At 41.6% G+C, this 26,621-nt stretch overlaps 1 protein-coding gene across 3 annotated transcripts in view; it reads left to right on the forward strand.

Annotated features, from left to right (window-relative positions):
- The first annotated feature begins 7,329 nt into the window (after window positions 1-7,329).
- The window catches only part of PKD1L2 (polycystin 1 like 2), a 40,416-nt gene continuing 21,124 nt past the window's right edge, over window positions 7,330-26,621 (forward strand). Inside the window, exons 1-19 of one of the 3 annotated variants that reach the window (XM_042438454.1) lie at window positions 7,330-9,470; window positions 10,057-10,221; window positions 10,546-10,731; window positions 11,177-11,287; window positions 12,288-12,435; window positions 13,628-13,857; window positions 14,734-15,138; window positions 15,758-15,856; window positions 17,248-17,291; window positions 17,811-17,928; window positions 18,084-18,291; window positions 18,876-18,996; window positions 19,802-19,943; window positions 20,440-20,640; window positions 21,687-21,913; window positions 22,554-22,748; window positions 24,552-24,677; window positions 25,666-25,848; window positions 25,999-26,123. In XM_042438454.1, the coding sequence (XP_042294388.1) occupies window positions 9,164-9,470; window positions 10,057-10,221; window positions 10,546-10,731; window positions 11,177-11,287; window positions 12,288-12,435; window positions 13,628-13,857; window positions 14,734-15,138; window positions 15,758-15,856; window positions 17,248-17,291; window positions 17,811-17,928; window positions 18,084-18,291; window positions 18,876-18,996; window positions 19,802-19,943; window positions 20,440-20,640; window positions 21,687-21,913; window positions 22,554-22,748; window positions 24,552-24,677; window positions 25,666-25,848; window positions 25,999-26,123 (3,341 nt within the window). In that variant the 5' untranslated portion in view covers window positions 7,330-9,163. Of the gene's footprint in view, window positions 9,471-10,056; window positions 10,222-10,545; window positions 10,732-11,176; window positions 11,288-12,287; window positions 12,436-13,627; window positions 13,858-14,733; window positions 15,139-15,757; window positions 15,857-17,247; window positions 17,292-17,810; window positions 17,929-18,083; window positions 18,292-18,875; window positions 18,997-19,801; window positions 19,944-20,439; window positions 20,641-21,686; window positions 21,914-22,553; window positions 22,749-24,551; window positions 24,678-25,665; window positions 25,849-25,998; window positions 26,124-26,621 lie in introns of those variants that run through there. The other 2 variants (XM_042438455.1, XM_042438456.1) reach the window with 2 other exon arrangements.

Genomic DNA, 26,621 nt, shown 5'->3' on the forward strand with positions numbered 1-26,621 from the left:
TGAATTTCACAGCCCAGCATCCACTGCAGCTGGGGTTGCCAGAATGAAAACTGGAGAGGGCTCCTATACCTTTAATGATGGTGTGGAAGAGGGAATTATTTCAGTAGCTATTCCTCCTATATCTTGTACCTTGCCTCCTGTATCTGTATTTATAAAGATCAAGGCTGCTTCCTAGCCTTATCAAACAAAATAGTAACAGTGATACCGGCTGTTTAGGTTATTTATTAATACTGAATTGCCTGATGTTGACTTTGGGGGGTAAACAGAGCAGCAGGGCCTGCCTTACCATTTGGCCGAACAAGGCAGCCATCTTAGACAGGGGATTCTGGGTGTGACAGAAAAGGCAGGAAATTGTCGTTTCAATTGTATTTTCGCCGCCAGAGATGGAGAATAGCGCTTATGGCCTTTTCTGTGCCGAAATAACTCGGCTGGCTTTGGAGAATGAGATGCACCTGGACTTAGGCGAAGGGTGCTATTATTTGAAGTCAAAGGTTTTCATGGCCGGCATCCATGGTTTTTTGTGGGTTTGGGGGCTATCTGGCCATGTTCTAGAAGAGCTTATTCCTGACGTTTCGCCAGCATCTGTGGCTGGCATCTTCAGAGAATAAATAATTGTGTTCATAATTTGGAAAGGTTTTGTTCTGAAATATAGGTAGGCCAAGTACTGGAAAGTTCTAGCACTCTGGATGGCTAACTGGAACGAAATTGTTTGCCATGGGCTATACTATAGGTATAAAAGCGCCTTTTGCCCCTGGCCTACTCACACCACATCTAATATCTTTGCTTGTTTGTGTTTTAAGGCTGTTGGAATGAAAATTGGAGAGGGCTCCTGTACCTTCAATGGTTGTGTAGATAAGGGATTTTCAGCCACTGTTGTTTGGCATGCAACCAGGTAACAAGCAATGCCTACAAACAAGCCATGTTTGGTGTGTATATTCCATTTATTATTTATTTCCTGCTTGTTGTTGTTGTTATTGTTAATGTTGTTAACCTTGTGTGGCTAAAGCTATTGCAGCTGCACAGAACGGTTCAGCTGAGTGGTTTCAGGCATCTTTTGGGATCTGGTCCAGAGGAGAAGGTGAGCCACTCAACAGCTCACTGCCAAGAATTTTGTCCACCATAAGATCGCTCAGATTTGCTCTGACATAGGGGTTTATCACACACGGGAGGCTAAGTGCCCAAATCCTGTGCAGAAACTGGATCTAAATTCTGGGAATATCAAAAGCGGGATCGTTTTCAGAAACATCTTCCGTCCCCGGTGTCCTCCGTCCCTGGCCTGCCTCCTCCGTCCTCGTTGTCGTCCGTTCCTGGCCTGCCTCCTAAATCTCTGGCATCCTCTGTTCCTGGCCTGCCTGCGCCATCCCTGGCGTCCTCCCCATTTCCAAGCCTTCACCCTCCTCGTTCCCCACTGGGTGAGCTTGGGTGGGTCACACTCTCTCAGCCTCCAGGGAAGAGAAGGGCAAACCTCCTCTGAAGAAACCTTGCCCCCCCACCCCCAAATTCCCATGCCAGGCTACCCAGGCTGTCGCTTATGTTACAGATGGTTGGTGGGGTATTTTGAAGTGGTGCTACTAGTGGGAATGACAACCATGCCCCAAAAAAGCAATTACATTGGGGTAAGGAAAAGATCTGGTGTCATAATGGGAGCAAGTGACCTTTTGGAATCGATTTCCAACACGGAGCAAAGCCGAATCGGAAATCGCTTTAAAGTGCAAGTGGGAATGGGCCCCTAGATAACAGGCCGGAATAGTATTGGCCAAATGGGTAAGGGAAGTGATTAATGCCTCTTGATGTAGTGGTTTGAATGTTGGACTACAGCTCTGGAGACCAGGGTTCGAATTCCGGCTTGGCCATGTAAACCCACTGGGTGACCCTGGGCAAGTCACAGTCTCTCAGCCTCAGAGGATGGTGTTTCTATTTAGTCCACATCTAATCAGTTTGCTAATCAAAATATCATGGGGGACTTTATTATCAAATGCTTTGCTGTGTTTCAGTGGTATGTCTGAGCCTCAAATGGGAAGACAACATTTCTAGTTACAGTTTAGAGCCTCATTGCAAATCAAAGGGCAGCCTTTCTCAACCTGGGCACCTTGAGGTAAATTGGACTACAACTCCCATCACTCCAGGTAGTGGTCATATTGAATGACCATCCAAGGCTTCTGGTATAACCCGGGTTGGAAAAGGGTAGTTTGGGTTAATGGGGGCAAAATGGCAGCTCTCTAGAATGGGAGTAAGGAGGCAGAGAAGTGCAAGGGAAAATCCATTTCGTAGAGTAGGATCCCAAGAGTCTGCTTTAACTTTTGCAAATTTGTGAATAAAACATAGGAAATGAGACCATGACTAAGAAAATTCTTGTTAAAATTATTCATTTATTCTTTAAAAAATAAACACAAAGGCCCTAAATCTGTGACTCCTGCTGGATGCCCAGAGGAAGGCGAAAAACCTCCAGGATCTCTGGCCAATTTGTCCTGGAGGAAAATTCCTTCCCGACCCCAAAAGTGGCGGTCAGTGCAACCCTGGGCATGTCAGAAAGAGCCATACGCAAGCGGTTCACTAGCTACTGATGCTCTCGCCTTCTCCTTCAAAGGTTTTGGGTGGCGACAGCAGTCTGGCCTAGAAAAAGAAATGCAAAAGAATTCAGTTACTGAAATGCTTAATCTTGATCATCTGCAAGAGTTGGGAGGTTTCAAGACAGGTAGCAGCCATTGGACCTTATCACTCGAGCGAGATCCTGTTCAGAAAAGAGATTTAAACTAGATTTAAGGAATTAAAAAAAAGCACCCACAAATGCGTGAAGTCTATCACACGACATTCCTGCAAACCTGAAATAACGTGAAAATAAGCTGAAGGTAAAACAGAGAAAAACAGCAGCTTTTTCCTTTCGGGAAGAAATTGAATTAATTACATGGTAACAGTTTCAGCTAAAAATGGTGCAGTACTTTTAAACATTTAGAAAAATTAGCATTTAGGAAACTTTTCAAGTCAACTGTCTTGGGTTCCTTACCTGTGATTTCCAGGTGCATTTGGACAAAGCTGGAATAAAATGCAATGTCAAAATAAAATCACATAAAAATACCTACCTCTCTTTCTTGAGAATCAGGGTCTATCAAGAACTGCATAGATAAAATACATTACCTGATTCATTCCAAACTTTTAAAGTCCCTTGACTTGGTTCCTTACCTGTGTTTTCCAGGTGCATTTGGTCAAAGTTGGAAAAAAGAGCGCTGTAAAGTAAAATAAAACAAGATAAAAAATACCTACCTCTCTTTCTTGAGAATCAGGGTCTATCAAGAACTGCATAGATAAAATACATTACCTGATTCATTCCAAACTTTTAAAGTCACTTGGCCTGGGTTCCTTACCTGTGTTTTCCAGGTGCATCTGGTCAAGGCTGGAAAAAATGCATTGCCAATCATATTGCTGGTCATATTTGTCTGTATCAGTTCTACTTGCTTGTTGTTATCCTCGTAAACATCACAACAATGCCAACCTGTGACGATGTTCATTCTGCCCTATCCTTTCAGGCTAGCATTGTAATTTATTGACCTTGCCACCTTCCTACCTGAAGCAACTCTCAGAGATACTTATACCACCAAAACCATTAAATATCAGGCACTAAATCTATAGTTGTAACTACTCAGAAAGTATTTCTAGGTTTCTTTTCTTAAAATTATTTTTATTTATTTTTAATATTAAATGTTTAATCTTTATTGAAATATTTACAAATTTTAAAAAATGCACAATCTCTTCTTGTTTCAACATTTTAGATTGATATTCATACTTTTTCTCTCCCCCCCTTCCTCTGTTTCTATACTGTATCATTACTATTCTTATCAGCTACAATCTTAAATATTCCCCCGAATCAAGAAATACATGCCTTTATCTCACTATGTGGCTCCTCTTTTGAGTCATTACTAAGAGTGTGCAGAATCTTATCTCTTAAATCCTATGCTTACAAAACCTCTGGTGACAGTTTAATTTCCTTTTCGGGGTGCAACGTATCTATACTTTTAAACTATACCTGTTTCATGTGTCGAGCTGAAGGTGGCAATCTCACAGTCTCTTTCTTCCATCATTATTGCAGGCCTTGTCAAGATATATTATATACCAATGATAGGATTTTGAATTGGTTTTCCCTTTCCTATCCATTAGGATCAGATCTAATTCCGTCTTGTTTTGTGCTGTGCCATATTGTTTAATGTCTTTTTTATATCTCTCATGTAATTGAAAATAGAAAAACCAATGGATGTTGTGCCCTTCTGCTATTAATTCTTCCTTTGTTCTGATCCTTGTCTTTCCCTTTTCTATCTTTAGTATATCTCTATATCTTAGCCATTCTTTTCCTTCTTTTTCCCCCTTTTTCATCGGCGCCTCTTGGAGTGATATCCAATCTGGCATTTGTCTATATCTTTTCCCTTTACATATATTCCATACCTTCCATAGGGCTCTCCTTACTATATGGTCTTTGAATTCTGCATTGAATTCCACCTTTCCAAACCAGAGGAAGGCATGCCAGCCATATCTCAGATTAAAACCTTCCAGATCTAACATCTGTTAATCATTTAGGTCTATCCAATTTTCTATCCAATTTAAGCAACACGCGTAATAATACAATCTCAGGTCTGGCATTTCTAGGTTTCTGACAAAGGCATTTTTGCCTCTTTCATTTTTAGAAGCCGTGCCATTATAATGTTAATTTTATTTCTCATGTGTTTGGAGAAAATACTGAAACAAAGAGGTGCCTTCAAGCCATTTTCGACTTATGGCAAAAAGTGAATGTAAAAGTGTTAGGAGGGGAGAAAAAGAAGAGGATACCTGGATATATTGCATCAGGTAAGGAAAAATGGATTATCATTTTGTCTTACTAATGAAACTTAATGTTTGTATGTCCTGAAGAAGAGGGATATCTACCCTCATGAATTTCCTTTCAATACCATCTGAACTGGGAATAGCCATATCTCCACTAATATTATCATATATATTTTCCTCCTGTCTGATTCTTAGCATCCTTCCTGAAGAAGAAGCCAGTCAGACTTCAAAACAGGTATTCTGTGCATTTCAATTGCGACAATAAAGGTATCACTGCTTTGTGGGCTTTGGATATTATGGATTCTAACTGGCAGCGAAACCCAAACAAATCATGATCCAATGACATCTCATTCATTTAGCACTAAGAGATACTGACTTGAATATCTTCCTTGGTAACAGAAGACAAAATACTTTACTTTCCTCATCCAAATGATTTTAACCTACATCTACCTTTGTTGTCCTACCCCAGGTCTTTTCTCCAAACGCACGAGGAATAAAACTAAGTCCTTTGCCTTACTCTGAGTTTTGGGACCTCCCTAGGATCACTCCATTGGGCCCCATAGCCAAGCAGGGCTTTGAATCCTGGTCTCCAGGGATGCAGTGCGATGCTCAAACCATTACACCATGCTGTCTCTAAACCCTATCCTTTACTCTTCCCTTTCCCATCTTAAACTCATTGGGGAAGCAGGCTCTGCTTTCCTACTCTTCTCCCAGCAAGAGCTGAACTGATGAAATGCAACTGTAGTCAGAACCATAAGCGCATCACAATACAGAGTCATAGCAAGCATCACAGTTGCCATGCTATGACAACGGAAAGCAAGGGAGGGGGGGTGGTTTCTAGGTGCATGTAATAAGTGGAGACATGCTGGTGGTTGCCAGCTTGGATCGATTTAAAAGGGGATGGACAAATTCATGCAAAATGTAACTGTCAATGGCTAGTAGTCATGTTGGCTGTGAACTACAGACACATCTCAATTAAGAAAGTCTCTGACAGTGAAGTGTTATACAAAGTCTTTTTTCACTTGCCCAGTGCATGAGCCCCAGTATAACAGTACATAAGAAAAGGATCTAGGCGTCTTAGTAGACCTCAGGCTAAAGATGAGCCAAGAGTGTGATGCAGCAGCTAAAAAAGCCAATGCAATTCTAGGCTGCATAAATAGGAGTTTAATATTTAGATCGAGGGAAGTCATAGTGCCACTCTATTCTGCTTTGGTCATACCTCACCTGGAATACTGTGTCCAGTTTTGGGCAAAGCAATTCAAAAAGGAACTTGATGAGATGGAGTGGGTAGCCAAAAATGGTGCAAGGTCTGGAAACCATGTCCTTTATGGAGTGGCTTAGGGATCTGGGTATGTTTCACCTGGAAAAGAGAAAGCTAAGAGGTGACACGATAGTCATGTTTAAATATCTGAAAGGATGTCATATTGAGGATGGAACAAGTTTGTTTTTTGCTGCTCCAGAGATTAGAGACCTAGTGCAGTGGATTAAAACTACAGCAAAAAAGATTCCACTTAAATGTTAGGGAGACCTTCCTGATATTAAGAGATATTATTTTAATTAGGGTGATATTAGAAAGACAAAGCATCTACGCTGGAACCCAGAATGAGTATTTCCCTCACAACATTTTGATGCAGATGTCAGTTGTTTATTTCAACTCCAAATATAATAAACTGTAAGACTGCAACTACCCAATTACCTTTGAACTCATTATGTTTTTTTCTACATTAAAGACTGAAGTACACTTATCAATATGTCACAATCGCTCGGTGGTAAAAGCAGGGCCTGTAAATGGTAGCATTAACAACCTGGCACAGAAATTACTTTGCCCAGGCTGTATCTTAGATGCCAGATAATATAACAGCAAACAGATCAGTTTGGAGCGGAGAACATCTTGCACTAAAATTATATTGATTGATGGCTATCGCGTTGTGCCAAGAGATGCATGATCTAGTCATCGTCTTTGCTAGATATTGCCTTGGGGAACATGATCTCTCATTGCAATAAAAGTGTTTTTAATAGCTCAACGTGAATCTGGAGCTTGTTCAGTGAGGATCCTTGTCTTGTAGCGAGGCTCATCCCAGTCTGTGCACAATGCTCCATATATAGGTTTTCATTAGAATTTCAGACAAATGCAAGTCAGTCATTCAACAATTAATCTTTACTGTATATGGCCAAAGGCAATTACAATTTAGGGCCAATACAGACCGACACAATATGCTGGCCTGGGCTCGAAATAGGGTTTAAATAGGGCTGAGCATGAACATGTTCAATGCCCTTCTGCTGGTGTCTATGCACCATCAGACACCAGCAGAAGGGCTTTGAGCATGTTCATGCTCAGCCCTATTTACAGATCCAAAGCCTGGTCTCACACAATTGTAGCATCCATATTCTGGGGGGATCATGCGCACCTGTCCTTGTTCCTTTCCCACAGAAGAGACAGAGCATTTGTTGTCCTAAAAACACCTTGCAATGAGCTTCAGTCCCATGAACCTTGGCTTGCTCCGAGTGTGAAAACTTGAATCCCAGGTTGATTTTTGTACCCAGTCAAGATAGCTTATCAGTGGAAGGATTAATATCAGTCATTGCCAATTAAGATAAATTGGTCACACAAGACCTCTATAGCCTTGTGACGGGACTAGCACAAGCAGCTGACTAAGCTTATACAATGTGGAGGAATGTATATTGTGAAAGAGGCTCAAAGGAATCAAGCAAATCTCTTTGCTAGATGCAATTTTGCACCAAAATCTGAAGGTAGAGAACATAGAGAACATTTGGGTGGGCATAGGTTTGCAAAAGGATAGTTGTTGCTTTGTTGTTGTTGTTAGTACCCTCAAATCGACCCCAATTCATGGTGACCCCGTGTATGAGACATCTCCCAAAACTGATTGTCTTCCACTACTCTACTCAGGTCTTGTAGATTCAGGCCCTTAACCTAATTGAATCTAGCTATCTGACATGTGGCCTTCCTCTCTTTCCACTGCCTTCTATCTTTCTTAGCGTTATTGTCTTTTCTAGTGAGTCTTCTCATGATGTGGCCAAAGTACGACAGCCTCAATTTGATCATTTTGGCATCCAGGAGATTACAGGCTTGAAATATCATATATAGTACTGAATCAGACTGTGCAATATTGTTTTCCTTGACTGGCAGCAGCTTGCCAAAGTCTCAGATAGGGATCTTTTCCTATTTTTGCTACGTGCGACACTGGTAACTACCAGCATAATTTATGCACGCAAAGTGTGCCTTCTACCACACTTTGGGATAAAGGAGTGTAATAAGAGAAAGAAAGAAAAACCACACACATCCTATCCAGAGTTCACAATCTAAACAAAGCCTGCCTGTGTACTGAGATGTGACTTATAATATAATGCTTTACCTTAAAGTGCCTTCGTCCTCTAATGCCCTCTTGAGCTGGCTTGCTGGAAGGGGAAGGCATGAGACAGTCCTTTCACCGAGGTCTGTATTCCCTGAGCCAAGGGGCGACACAGATTTTTGTGTTGCTATGAGAAATTTGGGTTTGTCTGAATGACCTTTCAGGGTCATTTATTGCTAGGGGAACCACACACATATCACTCCAAAAGAAGACAAAGGAGGATCTTGCTATGCATAAAATTGCATATGTGAATTTATATGTACAGATGCAAAGTAAGGAATTACTGAATTACACAGGATGTCTCAACTTAGTGGGGAAAGTTGTAACCACACAATGTCTGCAGCTGCTGAGTCTGGCTAGAAGCTAATGGTGGATGCACAACTTCAAGATTTCCATTCTCAGTCTTAGTTGCTGGCTGGTGTTGGAGGACAGATAAGTGTGCTAAATTAACCCATTGCCTTCTGGTGTGTTGAAGGATGCTATCCTATCCACCAATGTACCATCCTATTGCTTCACTGTGGATGATGATGTTCTGGGTGATTGTTATGGTGACCCAGCAGTCTGAGTTTCTCAATGCTTATTTTGCATCTGAATGCCTGGCCACAACATTTACAATGGCTTCTTTCACCGGCTCTTTTATCTCCGGCTGCCACATGGCCAACCAATGTAGATATCAAAAGGTTCGCATGAAAGGCTACAAATTACATCCCGCTGTGGACATCATCTTGATTTGTTGCTGGGCAGGTGCACAATAGGCTTTCTCATATCCGCTGGTGCATCTTTAGCTTCATGACATTTTCCTGCACATTCACAGATGCAATAACCATTGTTTATTGCAAGCAATGTATTTGCAGGCTATCACTGGCTTTAGGTGGAAGAGGTAACAAGACAGCTCTCATATCGCTGCAGAAAGGGCTCAGAAAGAGTCCCGATTTGGTGGTGGTCTGCATCAGTCTCTCTGCGAGACTTGATGAGCCGTCAAAATGAGCATGCAGTGTCTCATCATCATTCTTGCATTTCTTGTGCCCGGTTTGGTTACTGAGGCTATATCCTTTTCGGAAGGGATACCTTGTTCCAAGTATCAAGTAGCTTTCAATTGGTCCTGCTATGAGTTTGTCAGGCTCCAGCGCACTTTCCCAAGTGCTCAAAGCTGGTGTGAGAGAGGAGGGGGACACCTGGTCTTCATTGAGAATGAGGAAACCCAGATGTTCTTACAGGAGCACATCTCCGAAGACAAAGAATGGTGGATTGGAATAACCTACAGCTCTTCTGCCAATGAAACTACTGAAGGTAAGAAAAATAATGGTTGTTTAAATTTCAAGTCACAAGTTGAATCAAGTCTGTGCATCATTTATTGCCGGGTCAAGTCTAAGTTGACTGTAGTGACTTGAGTCTGAGTCAATTGACTCAAGTCTACATCACTGGAAAGGTCCACTTTCTAACACTGCAGGCAAATGTAGGAGATGGCCAGAACGAAGTGCGTAGACATCAGGGTTGAATGCATGAAAGAGTTATGGTGTTCATTAGTCAACTTTACCAAAGTACACTACAATATGCATTGATGATCTTACTTTGGAACAGTTCCATAGCATGTAGGAAAGGTGAAAGGGTTGTTCAATGCTGAATCTACACCAGGGATGGGGTGGCATCTTCTGCCACATCTGGAAAGTAGCAAACTAGCTGGAGGCACAAGGCTAGCTGTTTGGCACACAGGTCTCTTCTCCAGCATTTTGCTATCATCTCCCAGCATCCACTCCCTGAAGCAACTGCTTCAGTCTTCCAAATGGTAGAGTTGCCCTTCCTAAGGAGATCTTAGTGGGATACCAGAATAAGCATTTGTTGGCGTGTATGTGCTCACAGTGCAAATTTCTTTCAGGGTCCATGATTTGGTTGGATACCTCAAATATCACTTACAGCAACTGGCACCAAGACCCACCTTCAGTCCTCACATCTTCCTGTGGCTATATCCTGAAGAACTCTGGCTATGAATGGGGCATAACAGAGAACTGCAGCCAGGAGTTTGACTTCATTTGCGAGTTTGGTGAGAGACCCTAAGCCCACACCCATCTATCTGTATATATATATCTCCTCCTTGTATTATTATTATTATTATTATTATTATTATTATTATTATTATTATCTACTGATACAATGGAAGATAGTTATAGTTTTCTCTCCCCCCCCTTAAATTATTTCTTCTTCTCTTTTTCTTCTTTCTGCTTCTTTATCTTTGGTTGTGTTTAATTTTGATTATAAATTAGGCTGTTTGTATTCTCAACTAATAGAAAATGAATCTAAAAAAAGATATTTTGGTGGGATATTGCACTCCTCCATGACATAACACGCATTATTCTTTATTATTTAGAATCTAACCAGAGCATTGCCTGTGACAATTTCAACGCCACGGTGCAGTGTGGATCTGGAGAAGTAATCCAAATCGGAGACAGCTTCTTCGGCCGAAAAACCCCTCACTATTGTGTAACAGAGACTGGCCTGGAGTTTGATGTCGAGGAAGAATGTAGTTGGGTCAGTGTAAAGGATGAGGTTGCAGGTAAGAGTTTTACGGGGGCAAAGTAGCCATGCTAGTATGTAGCAGACAAAGCAACAAAGGGTCTTGTGGCACCTTGAGGTGTTATACATTTTATCTAACATAAACTTTTCTCTCCCTTAGAAGTTATAGCAATGACAGTTAGAGCATGGAAGAAGGGGCTCTCTCTAGCTACTATGGCCCAGGCATGATAGATCTGTGCCTCTCTTCTTCTCTAATTTTCTGAAGAGGGGGATCTTTTCTGGTCCTACCTGTGTTTGAAAACTTCCATTTCGGGGAACCTATTTCAGAGCAATCATGCAATAAGAGATCACATCCTTAATGCTTTGGCGGTGGCATGAAATGGCCTGCTATTCAGCTTTAAATGTCAAGATATTTGGAAACTTAACGTTCTGCACCCTAATCATTCAGATAGCAAAGTGAAACGGTCTAATATCTATCCTTGCAGGGCAGTGCCATGGGCTCCAAGCGTGCCAAGTAGCCGCTGATGGGACTTTCTTCGGAGACCCTTGTCCTACTTTGGGAAGCTACCTGTCTGTTCAGTACCATTGCATGGAAGGTAAGCCGTAGCACTTTTCACCCCCATGACAATATCAAGCGATATATTGGGAAGGATTTTTCATTAGTGTTGCCATACTCATAGTTTTGCCAGATTTAACTTGGATCCTATGAGTGCCATATAGTGCTTGTTTGGAGCATGATCCGGTATGGGTTCCAAGCTTTCATTTTGTTCTTTTTTAAAAAGTGGGTCCCTAGCCCTTGTAGGGGCCAAGCTAAGGGCAAATTTGTGGAATTTATAAAGGGTGCATCTACACAGTAGAAATAATGCAGTTTGACCCCACTTTAAGTGCTGTAACTCTTAAATGGAATCTTGGGATGTGTAGTTTTACAAGGTCTTTAGCTTTTTCTGCCAGAGTCTAGTGTCTCTCAAAACCATTTTGTGTGACTTTTGCCTTAGTAATGCTAAATCGTCACATTACTAGTGGTTTCAGTGACCCCTGCCTAACCCTCATGGTCAGCAAAAAAAGGATGTTTTCTTTACTTCATGTACTAAAATGTGACATGTATGAATAATCTGTTCTAGCTTCTCCCTAGCAAAACAAAAATTGCTTAACTAGGGCCCTTTGCCCTTGATTTGAACGATGTTCCTCAAGCATTTTAAAATGCCCAGTCTTTCTTAAATCAGATCACTGGGATTATCAGTTCAGGATTGTCCCAGACTTTGAATTTTCCAGACTTTGAATTTGAATCCACTCCAAGTTTTAGTCCAAACTCCAAAGGAAGCTATCCAAAGTACTCTATTTTGAGAGTAGCAGTCAAAATTCAGAGTAAAACCCATAACGGTTTCACCACCTCATTGACACTGGAGCCACGAACGCAGATACAACCCCTGTTTAGACCTGCTCTAATATGTGCAGACCTGCCCTGACCTCTATCTAATTTTTATTGTACACACTGTATATCCTACAAATATTTATATAGATACAGTCATCGAACAACTTGAAGGCACATTCTCTCACACATGCGAAGCTGGTACTGTTTTGTGTGTTGTTTTACAGGTTTGCGACTGGCTGTAACAGGAGAAAGCTTTGTCTTGGAAAATGTCACCATCTCCTTGAAGTGGCTGCTTTCTCCTTACTCTGGCAACCTTTCCTGTATCATTAGCACTGGAGACGGAAACACAATCGATCCATACTACCCACCAAGGTAAGCCAAACATTTCTGAGGTTGAGACAACAAGGTTGCTTAGGTTCTTGTTCTAGTTTTGCAATTTGCTTTAAAGAACGGCATCCAAGTCATCAAGGATACTGTAAACAAAGTAGTAGTTTGGTAATACTCCATTGTGTGCTATGAAGTTTCTAGGAGTATGCTTTCATCATCAGCAGGTTGCATCACCTTGTTTTGTACCAGGGCCAGCTCTACCATAAGGCAAAGTGAGGCAGGGATAGAAAGCATATTTACTGCTATTTGTCTCTTGGCTAAAAACAGGTTTCCTGAAACTCTGGAAACTTGGTTGGAAAGAATAACACAATGACAGGTTTTCACCCTATATCTGCACATTCCAAAGTGTTTTGGGAAATTATTTGTTGCAGAAACACATGTGGCTTTTTGGACCATAATTATAAGATTTTGTGCGAACCCCACACAGTGTATCTAGAAACTCACATAGGGTTTTGGGCAAAAAACATTTTTTTCTGTTATAAAAACTCACATTTTATATAGAAAACAATGTTGGTTTCTGGAAAGGTTTTTCCCTCTCTCCTTGAAATGGTCTGATTATTGCACAAACCTCACATTTTTCTGTTACTCCCCCGTAGTTTCCAAAAAGCCACTTGGTTTTTTGGTATGCGTGTGATGTTGCTGTTTTCAACATGCACAACATTTTGCACATCGCTACCTGGAAACAATGTTTTATATACAAAAGTGTGTGTTTCATACAAATCTCCCACAATTTTCTTGCCAAACACACACACACACACACACACAGAGCCATGTGTTTTCTTGCTGAGAATGATTTCCTGAATCTCTTTGGGAATGCGTGAATACCAGGTGAAAACTATGCAAAAGTATTTGCTTTCTCTCACAGTGTGGGGAGAAAACTGCAAAAATTACTAATCCTAGAGTGCATCTACACTTTAAGAATAGTGTGAACTGACACTGCTTTAAGTGTTATAGCACCATCCTGTGCGATCCTGGCATTTATAGTTGTACAGTTTCTTTAACCTTCTCTGCCAAAGAGTGTTGATGCCTCGCAAACCTACATATTTCAGGAACAGAGTATCCTGAAAGAGGCCATGGCTTGGTGGTAGTTTGAACAGAAGCATTGCACACATTGCAAATCTCCCCGCAGATACTGCTTGTTTTATTTGTTTTAACATGTCCCATTGTGTTTCTGAAGCTTGTTGAGCAATGTGAGCCATCGCTATGACTCTCCTGGAGAATTCACCGTCTTTGTGGAATGCACAACCAGTGAATGGCACGTAACGGCTCAAAAACTGCTAACTGTCCAAGATAAAATGGATGCGCTGACTATTACCAGGTGTTTCAGCAAGTATGAAGTAGGAAACAGCTCTCACTGCAGGACTCTCTATCAGGAGACATTGTGGATTCAAGTGGAACTTAATGGAGGTCAGATTTATTATCATTAACATTATTATTATTATTATTATTATTATTATTATTATTATTATTATTATTTTCACATTTTTATGGGAGTTTGAACCACGTATCCACCACAGAGCATAGGAGAGACTTATAGTGTACCAGGTGTAAATAGTTTTTATAACCATTTTGTACAAGAACTTTAAAAACATCCTGAAAAGAATTGAACCGCTTTGATCCGTAACCGCTTTGATCTGTTGGAAAGGTGGTATATAAATTATTATTATTATTATTATTATTATTATTATTATTAAATCTGAAAACAGTGCAGACCTACAGACTCAATGGGAAACTGATTTATGTTAACACTTTGATATTTTCCATTGCTTCAATTGATCTATTTCAGTTGAAATTCAGCTTATTAAGCTTTTAAGGAAAGAATCAAGGATCCTTCTAAGGATCAAGGAGATAACAGATTTAGGAAAGAAAAAGTGCTGTAAGCACTCTGGAAGAAAATTGGGTTAAAAGCCAGGAAAATATGATGTTGCATATTATTATTATTAACCTTTATTTATAAAGCGCTGTAAATTTACACAGCGCTGTACATACAATCTTTTTAATTGGATTTGAATTGATGGAGTTCTTTGAGCCATGGACTATGATTCTGGAGAATAGGATTGAAAATCCTTCTTAGCCATGGAAACACATCACTTCCAGATCACAATCTGTGTGGCTCTTGGCACGTCTCCGTGGCAGAAATTTGGGTCTCAGAACTGCCACCATTGCCCACCTTTGCACTAAAGCATATGCTGGTCCTATATGAGGATTGGGGAATAAAGTATAGTTTATAATTCATGTGCAAGAATTATAAGAATTATATCTTGTTAAACTTTTCCTTTACAGGCACTGGAGTGACTTATACTGTCCTAAGCAACAACAAGACTGTGATGGAGTCCCATGCAAAGGCAGGAATCGTTCCTTATAATCTGACCCTGGATGGCGCATCTCAGCAGCTGATAGGTCCTGGGATACATCGCCTTGAAGTTGTTGCATCCAGCAACACCACCGAATCGGAGGTTACAGAAACCCTCATGGTTCATTTAGTCGAGCCCATCTCTGGTCTTCAAGCTGAATTAACCTCCCACTCTGTGGAGTTAGGAGAAGGTCTGGAAATAAAAGTCTCTGTTCGTCATGGTGCTCCCCAAAAATTGAGGTTTGAAGTGACGGGATCAAATGAAACCTTTTCGCACTGGAGGGACTGTCCCGAAGGAGCAGCTGAAACCTACAGAATCCCACTGGAGGCTGAAGGTACTCCCATATAAAAGTGCAAGTGTAATCACTATTCACTATAGTTTAGGCAGGTTCATTGAAATGAGATGGAAACGGGTGGACCTTTCCCATCTGAGGCTGCATAGCATTTGAAACTCCCTGCAAACACCGACGGCAACAAGAAATTCATTCTAACAATTTATTATTTCCTTTGTGTACTTTGCTTAAGTTGTACCTAAATTAGCATAGATATTATAAAAGTCAAAGAACAAGTCCGGGATGTGAATTTAAAAGTCTTGTATGACAGTCCAGAAGCAAGGGAGCGAGCTGTTGTATTCGGGACCAGCCCCTCTGCTTCTTGACCCTTTAAATGGGATAAAGTTTTGCATATCTTTTGCAGTTGCTGTGCCACTTAAATGCATAAGAACCTGTTTAATGGTTAATGAAGACTACAAGATATACATTCTGGACCAGATGCCCACAAATACATTGACTAGTTAGAGCTATACCTTTCCTGCTTGATCGTCTTCCCCAAACCTACCAACCTCCACCTCCTTAATCTGCCAACCCTGTGATCTTGATTTGGCACACCATTTAAAAACAACAGCAACAAAAACCCTGTGATCTTGATTGATGGTTGGCATAGTTTCCTTGATAGGTACTTTTCTGGTCAAAGTGCTTGCCATGAATGCCTTCTCCAACATGAGCCTTGATGTAGGAACAGTCACAGTGTCATCTAACAGTTCTCATAAAGAAGGTAATGACAAGTCCTTGTTTAATGCTCCGCAACAATTGCATAAAATAAGATTGGTCAATAAAGCAAAAAGAATTTTTAGTTCAACTTTCCTTCAACCTCCGCCACAATTTATGCATGCTGCTATGTGCCCTCAATGTCCTGAAAAGTGCAAAGAGCTTTAGCATTCATGCATCGACTGGCCAAGAATGGGACAGCATTAGAGACTTCTTGTGCCTTTCATGTTATTGTTTTATCTATGAATATAAAACATGGTGGTGCATAGTGGAAACATGTATTCTGGCAGAAGGTAGCAGATTCCTAGAGAACAATTGTGTCCCCACTTATCTCTTCTTCCCCTTCAGTTTTAATTGATTCCAGATTGAAATCCCATTTATAGTAATGAAAGAGAATATGTTTGAGTATGTGATGTAATGTGTCCTTCAAACCAATCTTCTACTTTTGCTTTATAGTAACTGTCACAAGCCATATTACACAGTAGTGTGAGTCTCATCAATAGTTCCAAGTTCGTGAAATCTAAACACTTGCAACTCAGCATCGACACTACAGGGATCCTAAGGCTGTGTCATTTGGATTTTAAAACAGCTTAACTAATTTCAGTAGTTTTAAATCTACATGTAGCCAGAAATACCATGTTCAGTCACTAGATGGAAGGTTTCCCTAACCTTTCTGAGGTTACACCTACACTGTAGAAATAATGCACTTTGAGCGCTGTAGCTCCATCTTATGGAATGCTGGGATTTGTAATTTTTTACAAGGCCTTTAGCCTTGTCTGCCAAAGACTTCCGGTGCTTCACAAAGCTACAAATCCCAGGATTCTGTAGGATGGAGCCCTGGCAGTTAAAGTAGTGTCAAACTGCATTATTTCTACAGTGTCGATGCATGCATAGATATAGGAGGTGTAGCTGCAAGCAGGTCTGTGATATTAATTTCTCAAGAGGGCCTATGGACAGCTGTGTGTAGTGCATTCCTTTGCAAGTCTCCCAAGGTCTTCAGAGAGTTGAGTGTTGTGAAGTCGAAGACTTCCATGGCCGGCATCCATAGATTTTCACCATTCTCTGCAGATGCCAGCCACAGATGCTGGTGAAACGTCAGGAATAAACTCTTCTAGCACATGGCCACATAGCCCGAAAAACCCACAAAAATCTATAGTTGAGTGTTGCCTGGTAAGGGACCAGTGAGAAGGAGGAATGGCTAAAACAGCATGGGAATGGAAGGAGAGAAAGAGCAAGGAAAAAGAAAGAGAGGGGAGAGAAGAAAATGCAGAGGGAAGGAGAGAATACAAAGGAGTGGTGGGAAACTAAGGTGTTTTGAAGATGGTTACTAGTGATTTATACAGGACAATTCATCATTGTATTTACACTACTGAAAGTTGTTTCCTTTACATTAAACAGATCTTCTTGAGGACGAAGAGAAATCAAATATAAAAAGACGAGTTGTGAGTATCGAAGAGGTTTTGGGTAGACGGCGGTAAAAGGGAACAAATACTGAGAAATTCCTTTTGGAAATATTTCACAGCTATTTAGCTAGCTGCTTTTCTTTTTCTTAAAAACATGATATAGTGGTTAAAACCTTTGATTTGTTTACTGTATTTATTTATGCAAAAGATGTTTAAGCTATGCTTCAGTAAGGTTACCATCAGATCATAAATAAAATAATAAAACAAAACAGTAAAATTGCACCAGCGAAACAAATGAGTTGAAATTTCTGCTTACCCATTAAGTCTTTAGAGTGACTTTGAATTTCCATGCCTTCTAGGCTAAATCTTCTTTCTGTAATATGAGACTTATACTGCATCCCAAGAAGATAAAACTAGCAAAGATTTGTCAGTAGATGCAAACAAAGAAAATTTCTCTTAAATAGATGAAGTTTTTGAAAAATCTCTTGTTCATGAGAAGAGACCCTTGCTTGCACATGGATGCCATAGCTCTGATCACTGACTTTTCTTCTGCATTAGGAAGACAAAGGAAAAAATAAGATATACATTAAACCCAGCCGCCACATTGGACCCTTCACAACTGTTACTCTTGGTTGGCCTGAGGACAGCAACAACTCTGCCTACACTTGGTCTTGTGGTATGTGGATTGTGGGTGTTTTTGTGACGTTTTACCCCCTGCGCTGTGCCCTACCAAATCAGGACAGTCGGAGGGTATGTTTGGTTTGGATCTGAAGAGGAAAGAACCACCTTGTTTTAGAAAAGGGAATGAATGGGTTGTGCATGCCTTTGCAGGTTACTGCTGGCCTGAGTGGGCTGAATGCATGCAAAAACAGTCCATCCAGACGGACCAAAGGGAGATCTGGATTCCTCCTGCCTGCCTTCCTCCTCCCAGCTCAGCAGTGACTGTGAAAGTGACAGTCAAAAACCCAGAAATGGATGAGAAGCAGGATGAGCAATGTCTCTACATCACAGCAAAACGAGACCTGAGCCCACAAATCAGGTGTGTGCTCCACTTGTATTACTTTCCCCAGCTCTGTAATTCTGTCTGTGGCTGCATCTGCACTCCAGTAATAATCCAGGTTGGTGCCACTTTAACTGCCATGGATTAGTGCTATGCAATTCTGGGAACTGTGGTTTGTTGTGGCACTAGACGTCTCACAAAATTACAGTTTCCAGAATTCCATAGGAATGAGGCACAACAGTTAAAGTGTGTAATTTCTGCAGCCTGTGTCAGATGGAGATCTTTTGAGGAAGCTAAGGCACTGTACACACAGCTCCTAAGGGACAGCGCCCTGAAAAAGGCGCATTGGCTGTGGTGCTGCATTGTGCGGACGCAGAGCTGGAGGAGTACTATGATGCTGTGTACCGTTTGAAGTGGTGCATGGTGTCAGGACGCCCTAGGGGGTGGTGTCGAGGCATGCGTCATGTGGATGTGACACCCCAACTCTGCCCCCAGGTTGGCCTTAATGGCCGATCTGAAGAGCCCCTTAGGCAAGAAAATGAGCAGGAGACTTGTATAATGCTCATTGTAGTATATGCTCATTTCTTGATTTCTTTTTAATATCTTAAATGCATTTCTCTTAGTTGTGAGGTGAACTGCAAACCAGTGAATGTCACTGAAGATGTTACACTCAGCGTCACAACAGAGACAGACTCAAAGGCCACACTCTACAAATGGTATTTGGACCATACATTCCACAGAAAGGTGAGCCCTCCTCCAACTTGTGTTTTGGAATGAATTGTTAATCAGTGTGCAAAACCAATAATCACAGGTTTATAGGTTTTTTTTGTGTGTGTAAGGGGAGGGGGGGGGTTCGGGCTATGTGGCCGTGTTCTGGAAGTTTATTCCTGACTTTTCGCCAGCTTCTGTGGCTGGCACCTTCAGACAACACAAGTTTATTTTGCAGAAAGAAAATGCCTGCATTTTAAAGGGCTAAATCTTCACAAACACCCCACCCCAAAAATACTTACTGTACAGCAGCGTTTCCCCCAAACTGGTCCCCTCCAGATGTGCTGCGCTGGAATTTCCAGATTGGAAATGACTATGGAGTAAGGGTCCGAACAAACAAGCCAAAATAAATCTGCTTTGGGTCACTTTGGAAATATGCTGCTTAAATGACACATGCATCTTAAGAGGCCGGAAGCTGCACAAAGCTGCGTTCCAGTTCTTAAGACTGGAGCGCGGCTTGGTGCGACTTCCAGCCTCTTCGGACACATGCATCATTTAAACAGCATACCTCCAAAGTGACCTGAAGCAGCTTTATTTTGGCCTGTCTGTTTGGGCCCTAAGTGCCACAGAATAGAGAAAGACGTTAGAGACAATTTTAACAAAAGCTAATTATATTCCTTTTTGCAAAAATGAGGTGAAATATTAATGCAACCATTTGAAGACTAGATGAAATGCCTAGCTGTGTCGAGAACACTGCTTGTTTGGAAAACACAGTGGAAAGCCTACTGAAAACCGACTCTTTCTCCATCTTTGTTTCTCCTGTGGTTGATCCCCCCTTCAGCCCAGTTTGCTCCCACCAAGTTGTAGTTTGACTGGTTTCCCTCAGAGCTCCCTCACTTTGCTTCAGAGCAACACGACAACGCTGGTGCTGAACAGCTCTTTCTCGCAAACACAAGGAGAAGCCTTTAAAATTAAAGTGACAGGTGAGAGAACCGGGATTTGGATCGTCCGTTTTAAGGATTTTTATTTGCTGCTTTAATGGTCATTTGCTTTAAATCGACGGTTTTAATACTGTACGCTGTGGACATAGTGATGAGAATCTTTTCTTGCAATAACAACAAACAGGCTTGTGGCAACTGAAACACAAAAACTGAATCCTGTTCACTGGTTGTGTAGCATCAAATTGCAACAGTATACAGTAATTATGCTGGAATTACTGGACTGCATTCTTTCTCAGCCAAGTTTGTATTGGACAGTACAGCCTTGCTGTTTGCATGCAGTTATGGGCTCTTCCTCATCAAATTCATCTCTAGAAGTGTGAATTCTCATACTATAGCTCCTTGGGTTTTGCTAGGTTTTACCAATTATCATTGCACCCACATCCTCTCATTCCATTCTTTGAAAACCAAATGCTCATCTTTGGCATGTCACAAACCATCACAAACCAACCTTGGCCTGTTTTGTTTCTAAACTTTCCAGCAATTAATGAGCACAAATATGGCGAAGAAACCTTCATTGTCAGCACTATGCCTCTTCCAAGAGCCCCAGTGTGTGCAATATCTCCTAGCCAAGGATCAGTGCTCACAAGTTTTTCCATCTCCTGCTACTCTTCTTGCCTGGAGGATCAGTGCCCTCCAACTGACAGCGCCTCACTCACATACTGCTTCTACCTGGAGCCAAGTAAGAGTCACAGATTATTTGTTACTTACAGCATTTTATCGCTCTACTATCTGTATAGAGAGTCTGTATGTTGTAGTGGTTTGTGTGCTCTGGGAGATCAGGGTTTGAATCACACTTCCACAGATTTACAAGTTTATCACACTGCGGCTAATTTTGGCATTAAAGAGAGATTAAAGCACATTTAAAGCATGTGAAGGCGGAGGCTTCCATAGCCGCCATCCATAGTTTTTTGTGGGTTTTTAGGGCTATGTATCTGAAGATGCCAGCCACAGATGCTGGTGAAACATCAGGAATAAACTCTTCTAGAACATGGCCACATAGTCTGAAAAACCCACAAAAAACTACATTTAAAGCATCCCACAAATAAACCGAAAATGGCAAGCAATTGCACAAATGATCATCACATGCAATTGCTCAAATAAAGTTATATCAGATATGCATTATCTCTGAAATCCTTAAAGTAAAAAGATGCACGTTAATGCTTCTTTGTGACCACTTTAATGGCGGGTTTTGTCCAACGTCATGTGAAATTGTTTCACTTAATTACGTGGTTTTTCCTTTGTGTGATAAAGTCCTTAGAAGAAGACAATAGCAAACCCCCTCTGAATAAATCTTGCCAAGAAAAACCTAGGAAAAGGTTGCCGTAAGTCAGAGTTGAGTTGAAGGCACATAACAACAACAACAGCAACAATTACAATTCATACTGGGCATGCTGTTGAGCATATTCATGGACGAGAAACACACACACCTCTACCCATGTTGTTGTTGTTATGTGCCTTCAAGTAGAATCCGATTTACAGTGACTTTCTTGTAAGGCTTTCTTGGTGAGATCTATTGGTGGCGGCTGGTGGGTAACTGAAGATGAGAAATGCTGTCTTTTTTGGGTGACAGCTCCCAGAATCCCCATGAGACCATGCAAAGGAAGTATTGCTGTACATGTGGGATATAATAGAAACAACAAACTGTTTTTTTAAATGTACATCTCACCATTGTAATTCAAGCCTCTTTAGGCCACACAAATCAATTCCTGTTCACATTTTTGACAGTTTGTTTGCTTGTTCGACATGGAGAGATCTGTTTTCTATCCTGCCATGAGGTTCATTCCCCATCCGATTTGCCCCTTTCAGATTCTCTTCTACACTGTGGACAAGATTCTGTTCTCCCTTCAGTTTATCTCCCGCTTGGAGAAAGGGACAATGACTTTCTCTTGCAAATCCATGTATCTGTAACCAACAGTTATGGTGACACAGTTCATACAAATTCCACAGTCAGGGTAGGTGTGATATTGCTTACTTTACCAGCATTTTGCTACCTGCGCCTAAGATTTGCAATCTAGGAAAGGTGCAGGATGCCCTTCTTAGACCTCTTTACAACATTGTGCAGAATTTACCTCTTTGAAATCTAACTGAAGTCTAGGTTTAACCATACATCAGGCTCTAAAGAAGTGTGAATTATCACCGTATGGCTCCTTGGATTTTGCCAGCTGTTATTGCCTTTGCATCTGCTCACTTCATTCTTATTTTTTGGGGGGTGCTTTTTATAACAATCTCTTGGATCATCACTGGAGTTTAAAAAAAAAGGAACCCCCCCCCCCCAAAAAAAAATTGGAGCATAGGATTTCTCTGCATGCCAGCCATGTGGACACTTTTGTATCTTGGAATATTTCCGATATTGAAATCCTATATAAGGGAGACTCGATTTGTAAACCTTTTCTCTTAGGGAAGCTGAGGAAGCGCACCCTGTGTATTATTTTAAAATGTTTATTTTAACCATGCAGAGGGTAAAGATGCAATTAATGTCACATCCGCTTTGCCCATCAGTTGTGTTTTTTTTAAAGGATGTCTTTGGTGGTAATGGAATAAATAGTTCTGGATGCTCTGTGCTCAGATAACTTTCCTCTCATCTTTTATGAGGTTTGCCCTGAGGAAATAAGTGGTGGAAACCAGACCTTGCAGACCATTATTTTGGAAAAATCGAACACCATCCTAAAAGGAGAGAACAACAGCATGTCCCTGTTCCAGCTGTACAAGTCAGTGTCTTCTGTTCTCAATCAAGAGATGAAGGAAGAGCATGTCAATACATCCCTGAGGACAGATACAAGGAAGGAGGTAAATTTCTGTACTCTGTTCTATGGAACCAATAATGCAAGGATGGGAAAAGAGCAACTTTCCAAATGTTGAGGTTCTGCAGTGTCCATCAGCCTTGGCTAACATAGCCAATGGTGTGGGATGCTGACAGTTTCAGTCTAACAATATCTAAAGGACCATAGATTCCCCATCCCTGAACTAATGTTTTATCTAAAAGCTTAAAGCATATAAGCAATATTTATATTCAACTGGCTCAGGTAGCAAGGATGATGGGGAGCAAAACAGCAGCCATTTGGCTCTTCCCCCTGAGCTTCACAGCCATTCTTGGGGAGCATCTACACTGTAGAAATAATGCAGTTTGACTCCACTTCAAGTGCTGTAGCTCCATGCTATGGAATCCAGGGATTTGCTGCAGTAATCCAAACTGGAAGAATGAAATTCAAACCATCCTATTCATGGCTCATTGGCTAAAAAGCAAGAAATCCCAGGCCTCATTCCCCAGTTCTTCAAGCAGTTGTTTTGGCATGAAGCCTATTGTCACAAATAGTTTTGCAAATCCTAATTGGCATTTCCAAAATGCCTCTAGGTGTCTGCATAGAAAAAAGCTGGGGAAGCATAAAGTATTATGTAATTGGCATTAATAATTAATCTTTCGAAAGACAAGGAGAAGCTGGTGCTTACGCTGTAGAGGATTACGGATGCATCAGCACTGTAGAGATAATGCAGTTTGGCACTGCTTTAACTGCCATGGCTCTATCCTACAGAATCCTGGGATTTGTAGTTTTGAGGGGCATGAGCTCCCTTTGGCAGAGAAGGCTAAAGATCTTGTGAAACTACAAATCCGAAGATTCCATAGGATGGAGCTACGGCACTTAAAGTGATGCCAAACTGCATTATTTCTACAGTGTAGATGTACCCTACATCTTACTAGTAATTCATTGTAAAGAGGTGCCATGTGCATGTCCAGATGTTTCAGGCCACAACTTCCATAATTTCTTGCCTGGCTGGTGCTTCAGGGAATTGGAGTCAAAATGTGGCAGTTTAAAGGTGATCAGTAAGATATCGGGACTGGAAACTAAGTCTTACAAGGAACAGTGGAGAAAAGATGATTAAACAGAAGGCTAAGCATTAGTCTTCAAATATCCAAAAGGCTATTGATCATGCAGAAAGACATTGTAGATTTGTTTTCTGTTGCTCCAAAGGGCATGACTACATCCAGCGGTTAGAAATTGCAAGAGAGATTGGAGCTGAATATAAAATCATAGAATGGAAAGAGACTGCAAAGACCACGTAGTCCCCCTCCTTGCCATGCAAGTAAAAACAGTCCTGAGAGATGGCCATCCAGCCTCTATTTGAAGACTTCCAAAGAAGGAGAATTCCCCCCCCCCCCCAAATTCCGAGACAGTCTATTCCACAGCCAAACAGCTCTTACTATAAAGACACTCTTTCTAATGGTTAGGTGGAATTCCTTTATCTTGTAATTTGAACCAACTGGTTCATGCTATCTCTGGAGCAGCAGCGAACAATCTCTCTCTGTCTTCTACGTGATGTTTCTTCAGATATTTACAGATGGTTATCATGTCACCTCTCGGCTTTCTCTTCCCCAAACCAAACACACCATTTTCCTTCTGTCCTTCTTCATAAGGTTTCTGGACCTTTAATCATTTTGATCACCCTTCCTTTGACATGTTCTTGCTTGTCCACCCATCTGTCATTTGTGCTGTTGCTGCAAGGTTCCTGCACTGGCCAGGAGCCAGATTAGTTGACCTCTAAGTCCCTTCCAATACTTTAATTTTCTCTAATGTCCTCTCTTACCATCCCTAGCTGAGAGAGCTCATGCTGACCACCTTGTCCACTGTTAATGTGACATCGATGCAGACAGCACTTAAGATGTCGGAAGTGCTGAAAGAAGTCACTTACAGGAGCGAAGAACTGTCTTCCTTGGCACAGGTGAGTGTCTAGGTGGGGTGCCTTTCCTCTCACCTGTAGCTAAGAGTTGTGGTGACTTGGGGGCCTTTCCCTGGAGCCCTTGGCACCCTGTGCGTGGCCCTTTACTCCCAGGGAGTCCCCTCTTGTCACACTTTCCCCTCTAGGATCTCCTAGATCTCCATTCTCGCTCCCTGTTGAGCAGAATGAGACCCCTGGAGGTCCTATAGTCACGCTGCCACCACTCAGTGAATTAATTCCTCCCCCCACACACACTGAGACTTGTGAGGGATAGAGAGAGAGAGATATCTAGTTTCCTTCCTTGCCAACCCAGAACAACCAGTAACCGAGTTAAGGCGCGTGTATAGGAGTATAGAGATAGCAGATGCTTTTTAAGAAAGAAGTTTATTTTAAAAAGGGATAGAATAGGATAGAAAGAATTTATAACACTCTTGCAAAGCCCCTTTGCCTTGCAGGTCAAAGAACATAGTTACGGAATTCATTCCAGACAAGCCATTGTTGAAAATAACAAAAGGCCTAAACGCACTAACTAACACATTCCTAACTACTCACAGCAGATGGGATTTGTAGTCCTTTTGAGTTCCTGGATGCAGGGAGGGCCCCCTGGCCTCTCAACCTGCATTCCCCTGAGTCTGTGTCTCCCAGACTCAAAGAGACAGCATCTGGTTTCCCCCTCAGGAGAGGATCAAGGGAGAGACAAAGGACCGCATGGCTGCACAAGTCCTTTTAAAGATTTCCCATAGAAAGTTCTTGAATCTCGCGGTCCTACTCTCTGATTGGTCAGTTAGACCTTACATCAGCTATGATGTCACAGCTCATTAGCATGTGATGTCATCTCTCATTAGCATGTTCCTCCTCCCAGATTAACCCTTTGTAGTTCAGGAGAAGTTCCCAGATGACTGGAGACCCAGCCATCACAAGAGTATAAAGTTCATAAACTAAATTCAAGAAAGAGAGTATGTTTACTCACAAATTCTTTCCCCCTGTCCAGGTGGAAGCTGGTCATACATTGAAGAGTGTCAGTGAGTCTTTGCTGATTGTGAATAGTGAAGATGGTCAAGATGACCTACAGCGCAAGGAGGCGGCCAGCTACCTTTTTGCAGCAGTGAGCAACGTCCTGGAGGCTGGAGGTCAGAACAGGACAGAGGACACTTCTGCCCCAGAGAGTTCACAGGTGATTACTTTTTATATGATAATGAAGAAACCACAAATCTGAGGTCTGAAAAAGGCTTGGATTCACCAGTTCCAAGCAAAGGATGAACCTAACTACTCAGTACATCCATCAGAAAATGACAAAGTATGTTCTTTATTTTTCTTACACTAGAGTTTGGTGTCACAGCAAGTTTTAACTGCTGTTGGAAACCTCCAAAGCGCTCTCCTGATTGGGAAGCTGCCAGATGATGAACCCACGGTGCTCACAGCTCCTTCTGCAGTGATGTATATCAACAGGTAAGCAGCCCTTCTTCTTTTTTGAATGCTTTTTGTCTCTCTCTGGGAGAAAATGTATGAAATCAGCATTCAGACTTCTCAGTCAGCAAAGCAAGAACAAGACGTCCCTTGGATTTTCTCATAGGAATGCCATCCATGGTTAATGAGCTAGGAAGATTGGAATCATACTACACATGAGATGAGGTCACATGAGATGAAGGCCATGTCTGCACCAGATTGTTATCAGGTTTTCTGGATCTGTGGGGAAGACCAGCTGTCCAGATAACTGGTACCCACGACAAGCCAATACTGGCAGCTCTGGCCACAAACTCCCCAAACCACAGCCATCCTATTGAGCATCTGTGCATTGTACTAGTGGTATTGTTGTACTAATGTACACTTGTGCAAACTGTTTGCATGTCTGCAAAAGGAATGGTACTGGAATCATGTGAATTTGAAAATGAAAGTACTGTGGCAGAGGGATGGAAGTTCTAGGCACAAAGAGGTCAGTGGCCAGTG

Source organism: Sceloporus undulatus, chromosome 8, assembly GCF_019175285.1.
Source record: "Sceloporus undulatus isolate JIND9_A2432 ecotype Alabama chromosome 8, SceUnd_v1.1, whole genome shotgun sequence".
Classification (NCBI taxonomy): Eukaryota; Metazoa; Chordata; class Lepidosauria; order Squamata; family Phrynosomatidae; genus Sceloporus; species Sceloporus undulatus.